This window comes from Eptatretus burgeri, chromosome 8 (genome assembly GCF_056783735.1).
Source record: "Eptatretus burgeri isolate ZD-2024b chromosome 8, Ebu_testis_v1, whole genome shotgun sequence".
NCBI lineage: Eukaryota > Metazoa > Chordata > Myxini > Myxiniformes > Myxinidae > Eptatretus > Eptatretus burgeri.
In genome coordinates this window covers 61008994-61032925 of record NC_140968.1, presented here as the reverse complement: position 1 = coordinate 61032925, position 23932 = coordinate 61008994, and the positions used below count along the sequence as shown (strand labels likewise).

At 41.2% G+C, this 23932-nt stretch overlaps 1 protein-coding gene across 5 annotated transcripts in view; it reads right to left on the bottom strand.

Annotated features, from left to right (window-relative positions):
• The window catches only part of SNX13 (sorting nexin 13), a 223303-nt gene that overhangs the window by 17056 nt on the left and 182315 nt on the right, over positions 1–23932 (bottom strand). For all 5 annotated transcript variants that reach the window (XM_085892259.1, XM_085892261.1, XM_085892260.1 and 2 more), the window contains 6 exons: positions 16095–16202; positions 15104–15214; positions 14807–14968; positions 6427–6504; positions 3438–3583; positions 2453–2521 (listed from right to left, as the gene is read on the bottom strand). In XM_085892259.1, coding sequence (XP_085748385.1) covers positions 2453–2521; positions 3438–3583; positions 6427–6504; positions 14807–14968; positions 15104–15214; positions 16095–16202 — 674 coding nt within the window. The remainder of the gene's footprint in view (positions 1–2452; positions 2522–3437; positions 3584–6426; positions 6505–14806; positions 14969–15103; positions 15215–16094; positions 16203–23932) is intronic.

Below are 23932 nucleotides of genomic sequence, written 5' to 3'. Positions count from 1 at the left end.
AGAGGAAGGATTTAATATCTGAAGCGATGACAGATTCCATAACCCTGCTGATGATTGGGAGAAGGCTGATTGGTCTGTCATTGCAGATATACATTTCAATGCTTATAAATGCCCAGAGACACCAGTTTTAATGACAATATATGTATGTATGTACGTACATATATATATATATATATATATATATATATATATATATATATATACATATATATATATATACATATATACATATATACATATATACATATATATATATATATATATAAATATATATATACATATGTATACATATACATATATATATATATATATATATATATATATATATATATATATATATATATACATATATATATATATATATATATATATATATATATATATATATATTTATATCCATTTATTTACATATATATACATATACATATATATACATATATATACATATATATATATATATATACATATATATATATATATATATATATATATATATATATATATATATATATATATATATATATATATATATATATATATATACATATATATATATATATATATATATATATACATATATATATATATATATATATATATATATATACATATATATATATATATATATATATATATATACATATATATATATATATATATATATATATATATATATACATATATATATATATATATACATATATATATATATATATATATATATATATATATATATACATATATATATATATATATACATATATATATATATATATACATATACATATATATATATATATATATATATACATATATATACATATATACATATATATACATATATATATATATATATATATATATATACATATATATATATATATATATATATATATATATATATATATATATATATATATATATATATATATATATATATATATATATATATATACATATATATATATATATATATATATATATATATATATATATATATATATATATACATATATATATATATATACATATATATATATATATATATATATATATATATATATATATACATATATATACATATATATATATATATATATACATATATATACATATATATATATATATACATATACATATATATATATACATATATATATATATATATATATATATATATATATATATATATATATATATATATATATATATATATATATATATATATCACACTATCAGGAGTTGTGACCGCTCGTGTTGCGACTTGAATAAAATTGAGCAGCAAGCAATCGAAAGGTGTATCCGAGTTCGCTCAATCAGATGATGATGATGATGATATATAGCTTATAATCGGCAACTTTATTTTTTTTTAAATGATTTAAATTAAAAAAAAAGATTAAAAAATAAAAAAAAAACCAATGTCACCCGCAGGGTGACCCGTATCTTGCCAAAAGGTGACCACGTGTGACTTCTTTAAGGTCACACTGAGGTGAACAGAGCTGATATCCACCAGGAGCGACTCCTTGAGGAATATCTGCCTATGAGAGATTCCGATGAGAATCGTTCTAGAGTAACCATGAAAAATATGCGTTTGCCTCATAACGTCACCAAATGACGTCATAATGTCTCAAGCTTGACATATCGAGAAAGCATTCATCGAGGTGTTCAATTTGAGGTACTACACGGTATGGTTCCTAAAACTTGAAAATTTGACCTTAGGGTCAAATATGTTTGACCTTCGGCGCTAACCATGAAGGTCAAGGCCGATCGCCACCAAATATTAATGAGCTGAGCGCCAGATCATGAACTATATTCCCATGAAGTTTGAAGACGATCCGATCAAAATTACTCAAAAAATAAGGGTTTAGTCGACTCCCTGATTTGCGACAGTGACCTTGACCTTTGACCTTGACCTTCAAAATTTTATGCGCTGAAACGGACCTCTATAGGCCTCTGATGTGCGAAGTTACAAAAATTTCCAATGATAACTGTGCTCTGCAGAGTGATTTATATGTGATTACAGACAAAAAAAAAACATATGAAGGTCAAGGCCAATCGCCACCAAAATTAATCAGCTGAGTGCCAGACCATGAACTATATTCCCATGAAGTTTGAAGACGATTGGATCAAAATTACTCAAAGAATAAGGCTTTCGTCGACTCCCCTGATTTGCACAAAGTGACCTTGACCTTTGACCTTGACCTTCAAAATTTTACCTCTATAGGGACCTCTATAGGCCTCTGATATGCGAAATTACAAAAATGTCCAATGATAACTGTGCTCTGCAGAATTATTTATACGTGATTACAGACAAAAAAAAAAAACAAACAAAAAAAAAAAACAAACAAACAAGCTGACTAACATATCTTGCAAAATCTTCGTTTTGGCAAGATAATAAAAACTTTATGCATTTGAAAGGAACTTTGCACCCTTCTCTGTTCAAAACTCTTACCGGAATCTCTTAACGTGGTCTGCAACTTGTTCTGGTGAAGTCATGTAGTCAACATGATCAACTATTTTTCTGTGGATGGAAAGAGCAATGCAGAGCAATGAACAATCATCAATGTTGTGCAAAGTGAAACATTTTCAAATTTCAAAGAAATAAACCATTTTCAATAAAGGAAAAATATTTCCATAGGAAACTTTGCAACTATACTCAAGTAAAAGGAGAAAAACGTTTTCTTGAAAAATGTAAAATAAATAAAAAGTGAAAACAACATTATAATTACTAATTACCACTTTCATCAAAGTTTACAACAAACCATACACCGACTAAATCATAAAAGCCCAACTGCTTTATACTGATTTACACAAACATCATCTCACCCTGTGAATCAATTGTATTGTTACAGCTTTGGCTTGAGGGATAGTTGATTAATAAATTATAATTGCTATTTCATAGTACATCCATCCATATATTAGGACCATACTCTGTGCAGAGCTTTGGTGCTGCAAAAGCAGTCTCCTTTGGCTATTAAGCACAATCTTGGACGGGTTGCCAATCTGACAGAGGATACTTGAATGGCTCAATCATCCAAGCAAGCTGGTACCCATTTTGCCGACCTCGGAAGGATGACAGACTGAGTCAACCCCACCTGGTATTAATTCAATTGGAGAGCAGGATTTGAATTCAGGACCTAAGGATCCCAAGCCTGCCACCCTAGCCATTAATCCAACACCAGGCATATGTTTAGCAAAAGCATGCATAATTAATGTATCGGTGAAGCAGTGTTTAATGAAGTGTTTGGAAGCTCTTGGATCCCTTCCCCCAATGTTTCTGTCTGATTCCATTTCCCACTCTTTTTGATGTATTCTGTGAAATCCCCCCTGTGGTCTGTCTGAGGAGAAGGAGGAGGAAAGTCAGTCAAGTTTTTGTGAAAGATGGGCAACTATCATTCAAGCCAAGCATGGTTCTTTTTCTGTACAGAGTAACTCACCGGTTGATCATGTCACCAAAGGTTGCCCGTATAAACTGTTGCAGCAGGTTCTTGATATTTCTGCGCAGCCATTGGTTCTTATCCTTAAGTTCAAACACTTCATCCATAAGTAACAGCATAATGCGTAGAGGAAGATTCTCATCCGCCTGCGTGGTGGGCATAGATGCGCTGAGCATAGAATTGGCATCAAGAACATCCCACAAAATATCTTCTTTAAAAAAAAATTTAGACAGCTTCCATGGCTTATGGAGGACCTGTTACATGCAGAGATTAACATTAGACAATACCGTGACGAGTTCAGACAAACAGCCAGGGACCTTGGGAGAAGTCACATAACTACCAGACCACTCTGAGTGCTGGCGACGCCATATTATGCAGATATTGTTGTTATCTCCACAATCAGTGGGGCAACTAAGAAGAAATTTCCACCTCTCCATGGGATGTAAACCAACAGGGTTATCCACATTCTATCCTTGAAATGCTGAGTGTCATGCAAGAGGGCAGCACATACCCTTTTTTTTGGTCTTAGCTACAACTTAGCCAGAGAGAATTCAAATGCCAACAAACCAAACTTGCAATAGATACCAACCACAATGCCACTGAGTCTGGTGTTATTGGTTTACAGCGCAAGACAATCATGTGAGGCCTCCTCAAATTACTTCAATTGCCGGAAGAATTGATGTATTGCAGAAAGGAATTCCATAATGGAGAAGGGAGAGCGAGGAGATGCACCATTTTGAAAAGGAAGAAAAGTTGTGATCTGCGTCGCCAAAATTCAAGCCGACAATCGTGAAAGACAGCATAAACAGTCATCAAATTGCTTTATGAAGTATTTTGATCAGGTGAAAGAGAAATAAGAGCATACTATGCTTATATTACCAGACTCACTGGCATAGTGGTTGGAGCCTCTGCTCTGAGTCTGGTAGATCGGTGGTTCAAGCACTAGCCGAGTCATACCAAATACTTTAAAAATGGTACGTGCTACTTCCTTGCTTGACTAACAGTATTTAAAATGATAGAGCATGGACAAACAATGCTGGGAAGGCAATGTCAAACCACTGAGTCTGAGTATAACCATTGCCAAGAAACTGCTTCGGCAACGCAAACGCTCTGTTAAGAGTACAGGACATTAACATCATCATATATTTTCAGGATTGGTGACTTTCATTTTTCCCACACCATAATTCATAATCGCCCAGCTTCCCCCCTCCGCTTCCACACCACCCCCACTCCGACCCCAGTTGGTTGGATTAAGTCAAAGTTCCATTTATGATTAGAGATATATTTATCAAAGTTGGGCTCCTTATCAAAAATGTGAATGAATGCCACGAGCTATGGGCCAATTTAACAACCGGAACGAAAAGGCAAATACCTATCTTGCTTCAATGCATAGTTACCCTCGCCAGAGGAGAGCGTATTGCATTTTAGTGCATTTGTCTGTTTGTTGCTTAGTCCGCAACTGCTTGTCGGATTGAGCCTAAATTTTCATCACAAGAGCGACTACTCATGTAGAAAAGGTTTAATTATAATTATGACGTCAAAGGTTAGTGGTAAGGCAGCCATGTTGAAAAACGGAAAAAACTTTGGACCTCTGTATCTCTGAAACCACACCAAGGAAAAAAATTGTAACTTGGCATACGGCAAGTACTCCTCATGAGGAATAGGTTTGATTTTTATGACGTCATAGGTGCCTTTGTTATGATGTCATAATTGCAGAAGTAGAACGCTACATCCGATCAGGTGAAAATTTTTGAGGGTTATCTCGGGATAAATTGGTCCACAGGGAAAAAAAATTGATGACATCATCGGCACATGATTCGCAAGCCATATTGCATTTTTCCTTTTTAAACCCTTCAAAAAATCTTCTTATCAGAAATGGCTGAAGAGATCAAGGCGAAATTTTACACGTATGACTGCCTATCCATGAGGAACAAACCATTCACACATATGACGTCAAAGGTCACATGGCTTGGCAGCCATATTGGATTTACCCTAAAACATATAAAAATGTTCTCCAGAACGACTGGACAAATTGAGGGGAAACTTCACACAAATGTTCCCCCATGCCTTGGGGATACCAGAGAATTCATGAATAATTGATGTCAGATGGTCTGGCAGCCATATTGGATGAAGCTAAAATAATTTTTAAAAATTATTTCTCTTGAACCGCTTGATCGATCGAAGTGAAACTTCACAATTATGATCTAGTTGTGAAAGAGAATATATGTTTCAAATTTCAAACTGATCGGAAACGTACTCTGGCAGCCAGAATATATATATATTTTTTGATCTGGGCTCTTTTTCATTTTTTTGAATAGGGCTCATTTGGTTGTGCCTGGATGGGTTTGAAGGTAGAGGAGCAGCAGCTGAAATGCAAATCCTATCCAGGTTCCTCCTGATGACTTAATCTTTGCTTTTTACTTGTTCGGGTTCCTTCTGATGACTCCAATGCAGGACTGCATCTATTTGGTCTTCCATTTGATTTGAATTGAATTGAATTTATTTTCATCCCATTCTGAATTAAATTGCATGATAATAAACGTCATGGGTCAAGTGCCCATTCAAAGCAGGGTTGCATCAAAGTGGGACACCTTTGTACCCGGTCATCACTGCCAACAGTTATAAAGTGACAGTTCTAGTTATGGCTATTATTAATTACGTAACACAAAACTACACAAATACCACACAAAACAAATCCTGGCGAGGGTCTGCAATCTCTGATTGCTCTTTTTCTTGTTTGAATTGCACCAAATGCAAACGTAAAATAAAAATGAAAAGTAAATTCCACATTTTTATTGTGCAAAAAAAGAAAAGGAATGAAAATAAAACAAAAAACCTCAAGGTCCGGAAGGCAATTGAGATGAAACTCATTACAAACCAAGATCGTTATATATTTTTCCACTTTACATTCAAACATGAAAGATGCACCATTAATCAGTCAATGCATGTTGGTGAATCACACAGAAATTTAAAAGAGAAAATAACTTACGTTCTCATCTAAATGCGCAGACACTTTGCAGTTGTCAAACACTGTCGGCCTCGTGTTCCGTGGTAGGATGGTTGGAACCTGCATTGATGGCATTAAATGGGTTATACATACCATAAAGCGATTTTATTTTTGTGCAAAAAGTCTAGGCTCAAGGTGAGACTCAAGTACATAGAAGAGCAAGGTGAGAGGAGGTAATGCAACATTGAAAGGGGAGCAGTAGGACAACACATGGACACAACAAGGGGGATCAATGGACAGGAGGAGGACAAAATGGAACATAGGAACCTACAAATAGATGTGGAGAGGTAAGGAGTGGGGGAGAGGAGGGAAGTTACCGAGGAGAACAAAATATCACAGGTAAGGATAGAGGAAGATCTGAGTTGGTGGTGTACTGCCAACCAAAGTCCTAGAGCGAAGGGTAGGATTAAACAGACTGAGGATGGAGGTTGTCCAAGTGAGACGAGAGGAGGAGTGAAGGAGTGATTTGCCATGACAGAAGATGCCCAGTCTGGTTGGGCATCTTCAGTCTACTTCTTTGATGAACATTTCAAGATTTGTTCCATCACCTTTTGGGCTATAGGATAGCTCATATTTAGTGACTCACATTTAAAGGTGTATCGTCTGAGTTCGGTTCGCGACCTGACTACAAAATGTCACCCTGGTGTTTCACAGGCAAGGTTTTCCATTAATGAGTGCGTGACCATTCCCGGTTGCTAGCTTTCACAAGTGGGTTTTGATGATCCCACTGTATCTCAACAGTAGATGAGTTATCGTTGGTGCCTTGGGCAAAAAGTAGACGAGTTATTGCTGGTACATTGGACAAATTTTTGTCCTAACCTACAGGGGTAAATGCATCAGTGGTATAGAGCCCCCTCTCTACCCCCCCCACCCCAAAAAATAATGAAACAGGCAGCCATGTGCTACATACACTCAAACAAAGGAATTCTTGGACTATCCCATTACCCATGACAGCTCCTCAGCAAGCATCATCTCCAAGTTGGCCACTAAAGCCAAGCACATCCTGAGAGTTCGGCACCAGACAATGTCCTTCCTTAATTCTGCAGAATGTCCCACAGTGTCCAAAGCATAATGAAATATTGTCTTCCATTGTGGGCTACCACACCTACAGTACATCCCTCTTCTTGCCCTTGGAGGCTGTGGAGGTCACGGCTCTCAAAATCATCAACATCACCAAATGAAAAGCCTACCAACAAGGGAATGATGCTTCAATAGATAGATTTTTTTTTAACCATCTCTTCCCCTCAGCCGTTTCAGCGACAGTACTTTCAGCTTTACTCAAGTGAAGGCGTTCATCCAGAAACATCCTAGTCAATCCTCCAATGTCTAAACTTCTTCATTGCTTGTAATCCTTTGTCTGTCTCTTTTCACCAATGGGGAAAAACAATTTGGTGTTTGTCCAATCAACTTACTTCCTCCATTGTTTCAAGGATGCAGCTCACTCCTATTCCATGTCTGAGAAGATGAAGCCAAAGGGAGGGGGAAGTCAGCAAAGGTTTTCAGGCAGCTACTTATCCAATGAGACCACATGGTGCTAATGTGCATCTTCCTGTTATTGAGGAAACATGAACACCCACACTTTCAGCAAGGTTATTTCCAAGATCTCAATTGGATCGTCATTTCTCACATGGAGAATATACCCTGAGGTAGTTAACATCACTTTTGGAGAGTCTAGGTTTTCTTCCTCAAATGCTCTATTGTCCACCACACCAGTTTAACGGATCCTTGTCAGAGTCTTGCGTACAGCTCCTGCTGAAACATGAAGTCTGGCGACAATATGCCACATGGAATACCTGTCACCAATGAAGCTTTTAACTTCTATAATATTGTGTCCATGCCAATTAACACTGACGCTGAACAGATGGACCAAACAGCTTTCAACTCCCTTGGTCAGCGTTTGAATAATGATGGCATTGCATGCGGGAACGCTAGAAGCACACGAAAACCTTAGGTATTTTTAAGCGGGGTTTATTTCCCACACAAAAATAAACAGGGGATTGATCCAACGGAGGGTATGATAGCGGGATGAGAGGGAGGAAGAAAATACGATTCTATAAATAAATAATTATATACAATGAGGATAAAATTCACGGCGCCTCACACCAGACTTGTTCATAGAAGGGAAAGGGTAACAAGAACCGGGTGGGGCCTAAAGCTCTGCTGTGGAGATGTCGAAGCAGGCACAACAAACAGGCAACGAAACACTTTGGCAGGGCGACGAACAGGCAAGCAGGAATGACGAAGCAGGAACAGGGCAAAGGCAGAAACGTTGAGAAGGCAGGACAGGAGCAGGCAGGCAAGATGATGAAGCAAGATGAGCAGATAACACTTCTCGGCCGGCGAGGCAAACTTCCCTGTTCTCCTCATCAATCTCCCACTGCCTCTCCCAGTGTACTCAACACCCTGCCCCCCTCACGAGGCGAGCCAAAACTCTGCCCTTTTGGTGGAAACGAAACTCTACCCTTCGGGAGGCGATCAAACTCTGCCCCACTCTCTTTTCTGGATGTTGCCAAGGCCCCACCTCGGCGTCCCACCAGGGGTATCACAGAAGGTTTCACATAGGACCTTAAACCCTAATTATTACAATTCACCACCCCCACCCTCCCCAGTATGATGCACATTCAAACAAGACAATTATTAAGCTAACATTTCCCTGCTTATGACCTTGAGATTTCCAGCTACTCGAACACGGACCACACTACTCTATACATTTCTATGTATTCTAAGGGAGTATCTACCCACTCCCCCAACCAACCGAGCATGTTTGTCATGTGGTATTTCATTCCCATGAGCTACAATACAGTATTCACCACACTACAATGGTATCAATGTATCACTGCCTTGTACTTATATAATCCTCCTTCAGGTGTGGCATTTTCTGATTGTTAGCATGAAAACCAATCACAATGTACCATATCAACACATAACTGCACTATGGAGAATTTAATTTTATTTCCAAGATGCATTTTTATCAGGTGTTGTTTGCCTTTCATATGGCCAGTTTTTCCTCCATTTCCATAAGTATTTGCAACACTGCACACATGTGGTGGAATGAGTGTACAATACGTTCTGTATCCTACTCTCCTGTGGCCCAGAAATGTCTCAACAGATATGACAGAGCAGGACCAACAAATAAACTTGCTTTTTGGTTAATTGAAATTGATATTACTAGCCATTTAGCTTAATGGAAGTCTATTGCATTTATAAACTGGAACGGCACTGAGTAGAGCGTATACCTCCGCCAGGCTGAACACTTTACATTTTGTATCCCACTGATTATCTGGATCACCCTCTGGACCTTAATCAAAATCGTATCAGCTTATTCTTGCACCGAACAAACTCATCCACCAAGTTTTCTCATAATCCGTCCACAACTTGTCGAAATATTATGTTATACGAGACAACCCATGAACCCATTGGGTTCACGTTGTGACAGCAGTTGATGAAAAAAAAAAAAGACAAATTTTAAGATTATTTAGTGGTCAAACTTTAACTTGAAGAAAATTTGAGCATTTACCTCAGGAGTCATCGTTCGGCCAACCGGTTTCTCGAGGTATATCAACACATTCTCCATGGTTTGTCCTTGTGCTTTATGGATCGTCATACCAAAACTTGACTGAATCAGGAATTGATTTTTTAATAATTTTTTCGTTGCCCGATTTGAACGAAACTTGACACTGCACACTGCAGGCGAATGGTAAGTAAGGTGGCCAGAAAATTTTTGCGTTATCGTGTACCGTTTTGGCTGTATTTAGGGAACATACATACACACATATACATATATATATGCAAGATGAGAGTTTTAGTAATATATAGATATCATTTTTGGCCCAATCTCTCAATAATGAAAAATCACTTTCGAAACTCTCGTATCCAGAGACGGATCTTCACCAAAATCTAATAAATATGTCCTCGTCATTCATCCAACTTGTCCACAAAATTTTGTCCAAATCTGTACATTACTTTTTGAAATATACTGTTCACAGAGACAGACAGACAGACAAACAAGGGTGAATACATCCGCTCCATCCAACTACAGTGACGGAGGTAACTAGTGAGTTCAGAGAACATATTACCCCACGTAGTCTTGATAAAAAGGACATGGGAAGGGTCTTTTAAACTCTTGATTTGCATTTCTGAGCACGATCTACATTTCCTACGAGCTGCCATTTTGTCTGAATCTGAATATTCCCCCACCACAGGATAGTGGAAAGCATGAGCGGAAAATCCGATTGGTCAAGATGGCGCAAAATGGCATAATATTCTGTCTAAGTAATGCGAAACGGAAGGGTTTTGAAAGTGTCAAAAAGGCAATTTGTGTTCTGCAGTGTTCAAGTATACAATTTTATTGAAATAAAATAAAGATTTTAAATGTTGTAGAAAATTTTTTTTTCTGGAAGTTTATCACAATTGATGCAGCATATTTTACACCACCCATTACATTCGTTTTTCATGCCTGTTGTTTGTGTCCTTTATGGCATCAATAAAAAGTAAGTTTCCTGTTTGGAATGATTTTCAATTTTGTTTGACGGAGACTGACAAACTAACGAAAAAAAAATTGGCAATACCCCTGAGTGCTCACCCAGTAGAATAATGACACTGAGGAGGAAGTTAACATGGGACGGAATCAGCAAAATGTACCAATGCACCAATGTTATAGCAAATACCTATTTTGGAGGACAAACCCTCCTTTCCCCATAAAGACCCTGATTTTTTTAAATGGTGTAAACAAACTTTGGTACATCACAGGTGATGAAGGTTGTGTTCATGTTTCATCGAAATTGGGTGTGTAGTTTTGGAGAAGAAAGCAAATACATATTTTGGGGGGCCACCCCCCATATACCTCTTTGGACCCATATTTATTTTTTTTTTAATATCTTGAACAAAGTTTGGTACATCATGGGTGATGAAGGTTGTGGTCAAGTTTCGTTGAAATTGTGTGTGTGTCGTTTTAGAGAAGAAGTTGCAAGTGTTTGTGGATGGATGGACGGACGACATGCCATCCCATAAGCTCCCCAGAAATATGTTCCAGGTGACCTTAATATTAGTTTACTCCTCTGTGTGAATGCGCGCTCGGGATGCGATTCCAAACAATTTGCCAAGTTTGGAGCCAAAGTGTTGCTAAACTGCAGGTTCATGTTCCGATTCATGCTCTACAATGTTCAAAATGTAAAATTCAATTGAAATTAAATAGTTTTACAAGGATTACAAGGAAATGATGCACAGGAGGAGGCCATTCGGCCCATAATGCCTGTGCCACATCAATACCAGATTTTTAATAAATCCATCAATACGCCTTCCCTTCGTGTGCAGCCTTTTGGCTGCGACACTGGTACTCATTTTGTTGACCTCAGAAGGATGACAGGCCGAGTCAACCCCCTGGTGCTAATTCAGCAGCCAACAGGGTTTGAACTCAGGACCCTAGGATCCCAAGTCACTACCCTAACCGCGAAGCCAACATCAGGTTATGGACTGACATCTGTAGAAAGACAGACAGAGAGACAAAGTGAACAAATTGCTTCACCCCGCTTTTCACTTCGTGCGTCGGGTAATAATATGTAGCCAAGTCCGAAAATATATATATTTGGCATAATATTGTCAAAACAATGCAGAGCTGGTTGATGTGAAGTTATACTTTTACCTTTGAATTTACTGAATCTTTGGAATATACTCAACAATAAAGAATCAGCTCATCAAAATGGGTGAAACTGCAGAACTTTTTGAAAAAGGAAAGTAATGAGCAAAATAACTACCCACTAGGGGTTTTGGGGGGAGGTCTTGGGGCATGCCCCCTGGAAAATTTGGAGAAAATGATGTCAAAATATGCATTTTGGGGTTGATCCTGCACAAATTGCAACAACAAAAAGAAACTAGACAAATGAAAATGATATTTGGGGATGAATTTTTTTTAATTTTATCTGAACATCCATTGCTCGGAAGATGATTTAAATTTTGTTCAGACAGAATTTTGTAATCTACACTAATAAATGTCAGTGTGGGTGTGTGGGTGTGCATGTCTCCTCTGTAACTCCAAAACCATGAAATCTATCAGCCTGAAACTTTGCATGCATACGAAGAAAACTCCAAGGAAGTGCAAGAGTGGAAATTGGGTGTTTGGGTTAATGAAAACACCCCTTTTGAAGATAATTAACTGCTTTATTTAATTATATCCTTCATCAGGCGCATCATCGGCCACCTCGCTCTCTGGGCCTTAAGGCGTGTCCTGGGTTACCTCACTGGAGTCTGAAGCCACCATGTTTTTTGGCTTGCTCAACCATGCCTAGGCTTGGAACAGGCCGCAATGATTTCTTAACAATAAAGTTTGTTTTTTTCTACTTTACTCACTCATATTATCGAATGTCTTCAACAAAGATATATATATATATATATATATATATATATATATATATATATATATATATATATATATATATATATATATATATATATATAGCAAAAAACATACACATCTCACAGCAACCGATTGTGTTGGGCCCGCGGTGACATGTGGTCCCTCAGGTGGTAGCTTGGTGGCTGAAAATGTGCTATTTCGTTTTTAGACGACATCACTTTCTTTAACTTCTTTGTTTAATGTCCTTTCATTGTCTACCCATCACTTTGACATATTAAAAAAAACAAAAAAAACCCCCTCCATCAACCTCATGTTCCGAGTTCCTCCATGTTGGTTCGAGCAGTGAAAACCGTTGACTGACATTTTGTGTTCTCTCTGGATTGATATATTTTTGAATTGAGTTTTGTTAATTTTCACTTGAATTCCATATATAAAGAACTATATTTGAAGTTAAGTCTTTGCGGTTCTCCTTTTCGTGCACTTCATCTGTGCGGAACTTTGTACGGAACTTGGAACAGGCCGTGTTTGCCACGCAGGAGTGAAGGCCACTCACCCGGTGATTTAACAAGCTTCGTGAGAAACCAACTGTTACCTTTAAATGTGAAAAAAACAAATTTAACAGAAGCTTTAATGGAGTCGGGTATGCCTGGAACATATGACGTCAAGAATTAATGTTCAGATAACACATTACCTTGGTATGCTTGGGTAACATTACCTTGGTACGGCGAGGATGGAAGTACAGCCGTACATGTACAGTAGGTTTTGACTTTTAACCTCAGCAGCGTACGTGCGATCGCGTTTTCCTTTGTCCACGTTGCTGTTTCTAAAGCAGTCTGTTATCTTAATAGGAACCGGGTTTGCTTTAGAAACGTTATGGAGTTTCTCTTTGTGAGTTTCAAAGCTGATAACACCCAATTTCCGAGCCATTTGCCGTATTAACGTGTTTTCTAAATTACAGAGCCAATTTTTCTTAACCCGACGCATGTCAATTGGTAGCTGTTTATAAATAATAATGTGTTGCATCTCGTCCATACTGTAGTGGGTAATCACCTTTCTGTCTCTGAAGGTATCTGGGCAGTGGTTATGCCGGGATGGTAGTTATCTCCGCACATTTTGTATATTATTAGCATGGATCAGGGCATTGCTACAAGGGATCATACACTATTATATTGGCCCCATATGGTGGTTATACATGGATGGGGGGAGGGGGGTAGGAGGAGGTTGTATAAAAAATTTTTGTTTATTTATTGGTTTCATAGGTCATTCTTACCAAATAATACCACCATTTTCTTCAAAACACTGAGTTTCATACGTATTTCAAAAAAAAGTCGAGAAAGAAGTCTAACATTTATCTTATGGTTTAATGTGGAAGTCCACAGAGCTCTGTCTGGGATGCAAGCGAAGATGTTGAGTGCATCGAGCTTTATCTCCCATGTGTTTGTTTTGAGTAGCCTCAATGTGCTGCCATTTTGTTCAAATTTGCATGGTGACTGGCAATGTACACACAAGCTGAATTTGGAGGATCCTGATGTTTTATTTGTGGAGGTGCAGAGGAAGGTGATTTTATTTATTTATTTACAAGTGTATACAGAGCCTATTTTTTGTTGTTCTTCTTGATGATGATGGACTAGCCCAAGAAAGTAGAACTCACCAAGTCTTGGGAGAAAGAGTTTAAACACCCCTCTCCCCTCCCCCTTTCCTAAACCTAAAGAATGGGCCAGTTCCATTTGAAAACATGGCTGAATATTGACTCCTGCATCCCCAAACCAACCCCTCTGAACAATCAACACATTGGCTTTGTCGATTCAGCTACAAAACTACTCTGTAATGAAGAAAAACAAACAAAACTCAATGCTATTAATGTTTTAAAACGCTTTTGTGGCTATAACAGGCTGTAGCTTTCTTCCATTAAACAAGTATTCAAAGTCTTTTAAGTGTCGGCAAATAGTTAATGTTGAAAAATTATTTGAAATTCTCACCAAATTCTGCACCAGAAATTTAGACACTCACCCTGATACTGAAGGACCTTATTTCATTGCCTAACTTGTCAGACATCTTGCCGACATTGTCCGAGACGCGAGTCATTCCCTCGACCAGACTGTCAGGAAAGGCGCGGACGGCATTGGACACACTTCGTACAGAGGTGCGCAGCGGGTTCACCAAAGTATCCATCTGCATAAAGGATCATTGTGGCGGGAAGAGAATGGAAAAGGAAAATGGGTTGGGAATAGAGTAATACTTGCATCACTGAAGTATTCTGTAAAATCAGACTGCTCCTCCTTCTAACCTGATTGGTTGAGACCTCACCTTCCTTGCAAACTCCCCTTTTCCACGGTTATATGCCTTGTTTTCAAGAAATTCTAGGATTGTGGTCAGCAGGCCTGGGTGGTTATGAAGCGTTTCAGCAACCAATAGCACCTGACAAGGCATGTTTCAGAAGATTTCAAATTGAAAGATGGCAAAAGGTCACACATGACCATCATCCATTATGTACGCAACCTTCAAAATGAAATAAAATAAAATCCAGTATAAAGAAAGCAGTTGGTATTGCAACATTCAAACAATATACAACTAATCCCAACAGTGAATAAGAACATTACTGTCTTCTTCATCTTCTCCTCCTCTTCCCTTTATAAGGGGTGATGTCTGATGGTACCATGCTTCTGCCCAGCCGTGACCACGATACTCCTCCACCCCTCCTCCCCCCCACCCAACCCTGTCCTCAGCCAACTCTCTTCACTCTCCAACTACCGCCACCTTACAGATATCCCTCTTCACACAATCCTCCCATATCAACTGCAGTCTACCATTTTTCCTCCTACCTTGTTCACGCAACCTGTCTCTTTGCCATTCTCTCTTCACCAATCTGCACCAAGTGTCCAGACAATCTCAGCAGGTGTTTCAACAATCTCCCCATCAAACTCATCTGTACACCTATCTCCTTCAATCCACCCTCTTCACTCCTGCAATCCTCCTGACTCAGTTGTTCTCACAAACCTGCAGCCTCTGTTGTTGTCTCTCTGTCAGTGCCACCGTCTCCAGACCATTATTCCCTCCTCCACGCATTCAGACCCACCTGAATGCACCTCCGTACCTCTGCCTTGGACTTAACATCTCCAGTCACTGTTCCTCCCCCGGATACTCAAATCTATTTCCCTGCATGATCTCCTTCCCCTTGAACCTGATATTCAGCATTATAACAACAACAACAACAAATGAACCTCAACAACAAATAAACTTGGAAAATGTCACAATGTCATGATACACAACCACAATAAACTCAAGGTATCCTGTGTACCTGCAAGTAGGTATTCAATTCCTTCTTCCGCTTATCCAAAAATTCCTTGTCCATATTGTTGAAAGTCTTCTTCCCAGGCAACCGAAGCTTGCTTGCAAAATTTTCAAACTACAAAAAAAAAAAAAGGAAAAAAAACGCAAACATGTTCATTGCACACAAGTTAAGTGGGCAGGATTAAATGTCCATCCGTTGACAACTCAGAAATAAATTCGAAATTCCTATATTGAGATGTAACTGAGAAAAGGATAAGGACAATTGGAAGGAAAAGGGAGTGTCGTGTCGTGAAATGTGGGAGAGTGGGAAAATAATCAAAAGGAGAGAAGAAAAGGAGAAGGGAAGGGAAGGAGGGCGAATGTATAATTTAGAGAGTAGAAGGGGAGAAGATATGGTGTTAAAATGTCCACAATTATTGCGCATTGCCATGGGAAGAATTCACTCAATAAAGATAAGTGCAGATAATAAATACAAGTGGATGGATATAACAGTCAAGGATTGATGATGGAATGGAATGGAATAATTTCATCGGATAGCAATACCATCCAACAACAATTCCAAGACAAACGGAAAAAGGGAAGCAACAACAGCAATCCTTGATGGTTAGTCTTAACACACTGGAACACCATGACGTCATCCAGCATGGATCTTGCATTGAATGGCGATTGAAGGACAGGGTGTATGCACCTTTTTATGCTGTCTGAGCGACAGTCTTCAAGAAAATCGGCTAAAAGAACTGGGAGTTCATAAAACCATAAACAAGAGCAGACTCAAGACCAAACTTCTGGACATTTTTTAGAAGAATGCCAAGAGCAGGCAGTTGGAAAAATACTCTACTGGTGTTTAACGAGAATTTAAAGAAATTTCTCAAGGAGGCTTTAGCATTCCGCTATTCTGAAGCCCTCTCGATGATCAAAATGGTAAACATTTTGAGAAATGCTATTGAAAGAAAAGCGAGAGTCCCTGGCTATTGCCTTCTCCAATTTGATAGGCTTGAACCCAGCCCTGGCGGAAGAGATGCATTTTACATCAATAACTCAATTTCTCACTGTACAGGTACTTATCTTACACCTCTAAACCCCCAGGAGTACCTTTGACTGCGACGACTGCTCTGATAATACCATTTGTTTGTCAGTGTGTTGTACCGTCCTCCAAACAGTGACGACTTCATCTACATATCTCTCTCAGACAACATGGACAAACTTTTAACCACTCATCCCAACTCTCTCTTCCTCGTATGTGGTGATTTCAATTGTCACCATGCAACTTGGCTGGGTGTTGGTACCTCTCCCACATGCCATGGCACTTCAGCAAAGGACTTCTGTAACTCCATGGGACTGACTCAATCTGTGAACTTTCCGACCCTGATTTCTCCCAATGGCAAATCCTCCCTTCTGGACGATGATGACAAACTTCCCCACAACTATCTCCTGTTATTCCTCTGTTCCAATTGGTTTATCTGACCACATGCATGTGAGAGTCAACATCCCTCTGGCTATTCCCTAGGAGCCGCCTCACCGCTGACTGTGTCATTAAAGTCCTCGATAAGGATGATTACATCACCTGGGCTGCTTTCCATGCTTTGCAACAGCCACAAACTGAAGATCCAACTTCACTCAATGCCCAATTGTCACTTTTCTTTTCTAACAAGAAAGCTGCAATCGTGTTGATGGTGAAGCATTGTATTGTCAAAGGCAGATCACAAATCAGCTGGTGTATTCTCTTGCCAAGTATGTCCAGTAGAATTGGTCTCAAACTCACACAGAGCAGGTAATATGTTGTCATGTTGGGTGGCCTCCATATTTAAATGGCTATGGAATACTATTGGCAATTTCTTCGTCACATGCCTGGACAACAGTATTGTGTGAAGCCAACATAGATAGATAGCATCCAGTGGTACTAGAAACTCTTTAATGTAGCTGTAGGTGTTCCATCTTACAAGAACGAGAACGAGACATGGTCAACAGTTCAATGCACTAGCACTGCATAAGTTTCAGCAAGATGCATGTCAACTCAGGATTGGTTCCCATGATGACAACTCTGAGTCCTGGAAAAATGAATGGTTGAAAAGAGCCCCACCGATGTTGCAGTATTGCGACATTATCATGAAGTTGGAAATTACTGTCCTCATCTTTGTTCGAGCTCATCAGGTCAAGCCATTACAGTCTCTGGTGCTGTAGTGATGCATGATTGGTTTCCATTTATATCTATGACATTAAATCAATTCCTGATGGCATTGAAGAACAGCTTCATAAGTTATGTGTGCTTTCCAAAACTCAGAAGCAATTCTCCTGCACGCCTCTGGACCAAGCCCGTGAGCAAAACAATGAACTGACAAAAGACATTGGGTGGAGCAGTGGAACTCATGGAAAATTTGTCAGCTTTCAGGAGATGAATGATGGCAGGACCAAACAGATCTGGTTGCTTGGAGAATTTGAGAGTCAGTACTTCAAAGACGATGAGTATCTTAACATTTTCCAGAATCATGAGCAAGGTCTCTCAACTCAGAAAACCTTCAATAAAGAAGCAAATGCTCTCCAAGCAACAATGTCAAAGATGGGGAACCCACTTTTTAATTTTTAGATCCTCGTGGAGGATCTCTAAGTCTTTACACACGTTGTTGTTCTTCATCTTCTTCTTGTGGACTTTTTTGTTTCACAGTCTACAGTTTTCATCGAAACTTCCTGAAACTTGGCATATATATATATATATATATATATATATATATATATATATATATATATATATATATATATATATATATATATATATATATATATATATATATATATATATATATATATATATATATATTGTTGTGGTTGACGAAATTCGCAAACCACCATTCAGGTCCCGTAGGTGAGATATCTCTGTAAGTATATGTGTAGTTAGCCCAAACCCGTTGTTTAGACGGGAATAAATGTCATTCATTCGGGCTGCAACCCTTTTAGATAGCCGTTTTTCTTTTACTATCTTTATTTTGGACCAACCGCCATTACTACCACCACCACATATCACCACCAACCGCATCTCGACAACCACAGCCACCTTCTCCAGAACCGCCTTCACAACATCCACCTTCTCCACAACCGCTTTCACACACCAACCACCAACCGCAACGCCGCTTCACAACAACAGCAACGCCAACAGCCACGACCTTTACCGTCACAACTCGCCCTCGCAACCATCGCATCACCGCTTGTGGACACTGATACTGGACTCGTACAGGGCGCGCACCGAGCAGCGGGTGCAAAAACACCAGCCTTTCCGAGAAATCGGATCAAGAATGATTCACGCCCACTTCTGTTCCGTCCTATCAGCGAGCGTGGGGCGATTTGGCCCCGCCTCCAGGCGCGTCGGAGTATAATCGCTATATGCAGATTCGCGGATCAAGAATGATTCACGCCCACTTTTCCTTCGTCCAATGGGCAAGCGTGGCTCCGCCCCCGAGCCATTCCTGATCCAAAAATCTGCATATGATTTCTCCTGTCGGACAATAAAGCACCGAGCGCGGAGCGAATCGAGGCAGTTGAGTTGGGAAGAGTTGGAGGCAGTTGGGGAGAGTTGAAGAGTTGAGAAGAGGAAACAGTTGGAGAGTTGTGGCGGCGGCGAAAGCAGTCGAGAGTGTCTGTCGGGGTCCGGAGAGGCTGGAGAAGCCAAGAATCTTTGTGGAGGTCGGCGCTCGTGTCAGAGTCGGGGAGCTGCGGAGAGGGGAGGCCGGTAACGCGACCGAAGTCGCAGTGGAGTCGCTCGTCGTGGGACCCAAGCCAGCCAGATATCCTCATTCCCCCGAGCATCAACAACGCCCTCCTGTTTCCCCCCGCGCTGAGATAGTGTGAGAAGGGGGCCCCGTTCCCACCCCATTCCAGGCAGTGCCAGCGAGGCCCGCGGAGTCGGGGCGCCGCCGCCATTTTGCGGCTCATCACCAGACGGGTAGGCTCGACGCGGTCTCGGCCCCAGGCCCGTCTGCCCCCTCATCGTTGAGGGTGGCCCCTTCCTTTTTCTTTTGCTTTGGAGTATATGTGTTTTCGGCGCCGTCTGTGAAGTAAAACTGTATAAGTGTTGCCGTGTGCTCGGTAGTCGGTAGTAGATCTGCATTGTGTCTCTTTTGTTGCATTTGCTTTTTGTGCAGAATTGTCGTGTTACTTTTACATTTGTTTTTGGTGCATAATTGTATATGTGTGCTTTCCGTTTGCCACGGAATAAATGTGCTTTATGTTGAACTGTTTTTCCCGTTTCGCTTCGTCTTTTCTTTAATTGAATCTCCATCTTACTTCACGTAAAGGGTTGGTCGTGGGCTAAATATGCCCGATAATTAATCGGAACCGTCGAGGTTGACGATAACACCGCTCTGTTATCCCGATAGTACGGAACAGGTCGCTTAAAGTGGCCTGTGTCCGAAGTCGACCTGCGGCGAGGTGCGATCGCCCGGTCTACCCTCCGTGTGGGTACTTAGGTAGGTCGAATTTGGCGAACAACCCTATCCCACGCGGGGGGCCGATTGGCACGATCGTGGTGAGGCCGAAATGCCCACCCGTGACTAGTTCCCGGCGTTAGTCCGAGAGGGTCACGACGGGATTGTCCGTCCGGTGGGCGACGTGCCGCGATTCGAGTTACGTGGCCGCTCGCACGCCGGCGGGCGCGAATCCGCAACAATATATATATATATATAATAATATATATATATATAATAATATATATATATATATATATATATATATATATATATATATGTATATATTGTTACGGATTCGCGCCCGCCGGCGTGCGAACGGCCACGTAACTCGAATCGCGGCACGTCACCCACCGGACGGACAATCCAGTCGTGACCCTCTCGGACTAACGCCGGGAACCAGTCACGGGTGGACCTTTCAGTCTCACCGCGATCGAGCCAATCGGCCCCCACGTGGGATAGGGTTGCTCGCCAAATTCGACCTACCTAAGTACCCACACGGAGGGTAGACCGGGCGATCGCACCTCGCCGCAGGTCGACTTCGGACACGGGCCACTTAAGCGACCCGTTCCGTACTATCGGGATAACCGAGCGGTGTTATTCGTCGGCCTCGACGGCTCGATTAATTATCGGGCGTCTTAGCCCAGGACCAACCCTTTACGTGAAGCAAGATGGGGATTCAATGAAAGAAATGACGAAGCGAAGCGGGAAAACGGTTCAACATAAAGCACATTTATTCGCGATGAACGGAAAGCACACATATACAATTCCACCAAAAGCACATAGAAAAGGAAAAGAAACACAATGCAATTTTACGCAAAAAGCAAATGTAAAAGCGAAGACACAATGCAGAGCTATCCGACTACTGAGCACACGGCAACACTTATACAATTCTACTTCACAGACGGCGCCGACAACACATACCCAAAACCAAGAAAAAGAACACCCTCAAGGATGAGGCGGGCCTGGGGCCGAGACCGGGTCGGGCCTACCCGTCTGATGATGAGGCGCGAAGTGGCGATGGTTCCCCAACTCCGCGGGCCTCGCGGACAGTGTCTGGTAGGGGGTGGGAAAGGGGCCCCCTCCGTCACACTATCTCAGCGCGGGGGGAAACAGGAGGGGGTTGCTGATGCTCGGGGTAAGGAGGATTTTTACTCTGTCTCGGGTCCCGCGACGAGCGTCTCCACCTCGACCAGGTCGCGCCGTCGGCCTCCCGCCTTCAGCTCCCGGCACCGACGCGAGCACCCCCTCATCCGTCTTCGCCGCCGCCACCTCTCCACAGCTCCGCCGACAACTCGTTCCAACGCACAGCTCGTTCCAACGCGCAACTTCCGACGACTCTCTTGAACTCCGAACTCACTCTTTCCAACGCACACCACGACACTTTTCTGACGAACGCAGCCGCTTATATAAGCCCCGTGGCTTCGCCTTTGACCCCCTGCCTTCGACCTTTCACCTCGCTCCCCATTGGCCCGAGAAAAAGTGGGCGTGAATGCTTTTTGATCCATGAATTTGCATATAGCGACCGCCCTCCAACGCCCTGGAGGCGGGGCCAAATCGCCCCTCGCTCACCGATTGGACGGAACAAAAGTGGGCGTGAGTCGTTTTTGATCCGTTTTTCTGCGGAAAGTCCGTGATGTTTTGTACACGCTGTTCGGTGCGCGCCCTGCACGAGTCCAATACCGGTACCCACAAGCGGCGCAAGAACGGTGGCGATGCGACGGTTGCGAGGTGTGACGGTAAAGGTCGTGGCTGTTGTGGTGAAGCGGTGTTGTGGTGGGTGGTTGATGTTGTGATGACTGTTGAGACGTGGTTGGTGGTGGTAATAATGGCGGTTGGTCCAAAATAAAGATAGTAAAAGAAAAACGGCTATCCTGAAGAGTCGCAGCCTCATGAATGACATTTATTCCCTCTAGACAACGGGTTTGGGCCTAACTACACATATACTTACTGAGATACCTCACCTAAGGGACCTGAATGGTGGTTTGCGAATTTGGTCAACCACAACACTATATATATATATATATATATATATATATATATATATATATATATATATATATATATATATATATATATATATATATATATATATATATATATATATATATATATATATATATATATATATATATATATATCTACTTCTTCTTTCGGCTGCTCCCGTTAGGGGTCGCCACAGCGGATCATCCGTATGATCCGCATCGTGATTTGGCACATGTTTTATGCCGGATGCCCTTCCTGACGCAACCCTGGTCGCCTCTTACGACACAGGGATATGGTACACCTATTTTAACCGGGGTATACACCGGCCCAGTACACTGGTACTCACTTCGCCGACCTTGGAAGGATGACAGGCTGAGTCAACCCCCTTCTTCTTCTTCTTCCTCTTTCGGCTTGCTCCCGCTAGGGGTCGCCACAGCGGACCAACTGTCTCCATTTTGCTCTATCCTCCACATCTTCCATTGACACTCCAACCACCCGCATGTCCGCCCTCACCGCATCCATGAACCTCTTCTTTGGCCTTCCTCTTCTCCTCCTGCCTGGCGGCTCCATCTTCAACATCCTTCTCCCGATATACTCCGTTTCCCTCCTGTGCACATGTCCAAACCATCTCAATCTCGCCTCTCTCACTTTGTCTCCAAACCGTCCTACCTGCGCTGTCCCTCTAATACACTCATTTCTTATCCTATCCATCCTCGTCACTCCCAACGAGAATCGCAGCATCTTTAACTCTGCCACCTCCAGCTCTGCTTCCTGTCTTTTTGTTAGCGCCACCACCTCCAAACCATACAACATAGCTGGTCTCACTACCGTCTTGTATACTTTCCCCTTCACTCTTGCAGCTACCCTTCTGTCACAAATCACTCCTGCAACTCTTCTCCACCCACTCCATCCTGCCTGCACTCTCTTTTTCACTTCTCTCCCACACTCTCCGTTACTTTGGACAGTTGATCCCAAGTATTTAAACCAATCCACCTTCCCCACCTCAACTCCTTGCAACTGCACCATACCACCACCCTCCCTCTCATTTACGCACATGTACTCCGTCTTACTCCTACTGACGAACATTCCCCTTCTCTCCAGTGCGTACCTCCACCTCTCAAGGCTCGATTCAGCCTGCTCCCTACTCTCCCTACAGATCATGATGTCATCTGCGAACATCATGGTCCATGGAGACTCCAGTCTGATCTCGTCCGTCAACCTGTCCATCACCATTGCAAACAGGAAAGGGCTCAGAGTCGATCCTTGGTGCAATCCCACTTTAACCTTAAACCGGTCCGTCATTCCTACCGCACACCTCACCGCTGTCACACTGTCCTCATACATATCCTGCACGATCCTCACATACTTCTCCACCACTCCCGACTTCCTCATACAATGCCACAAC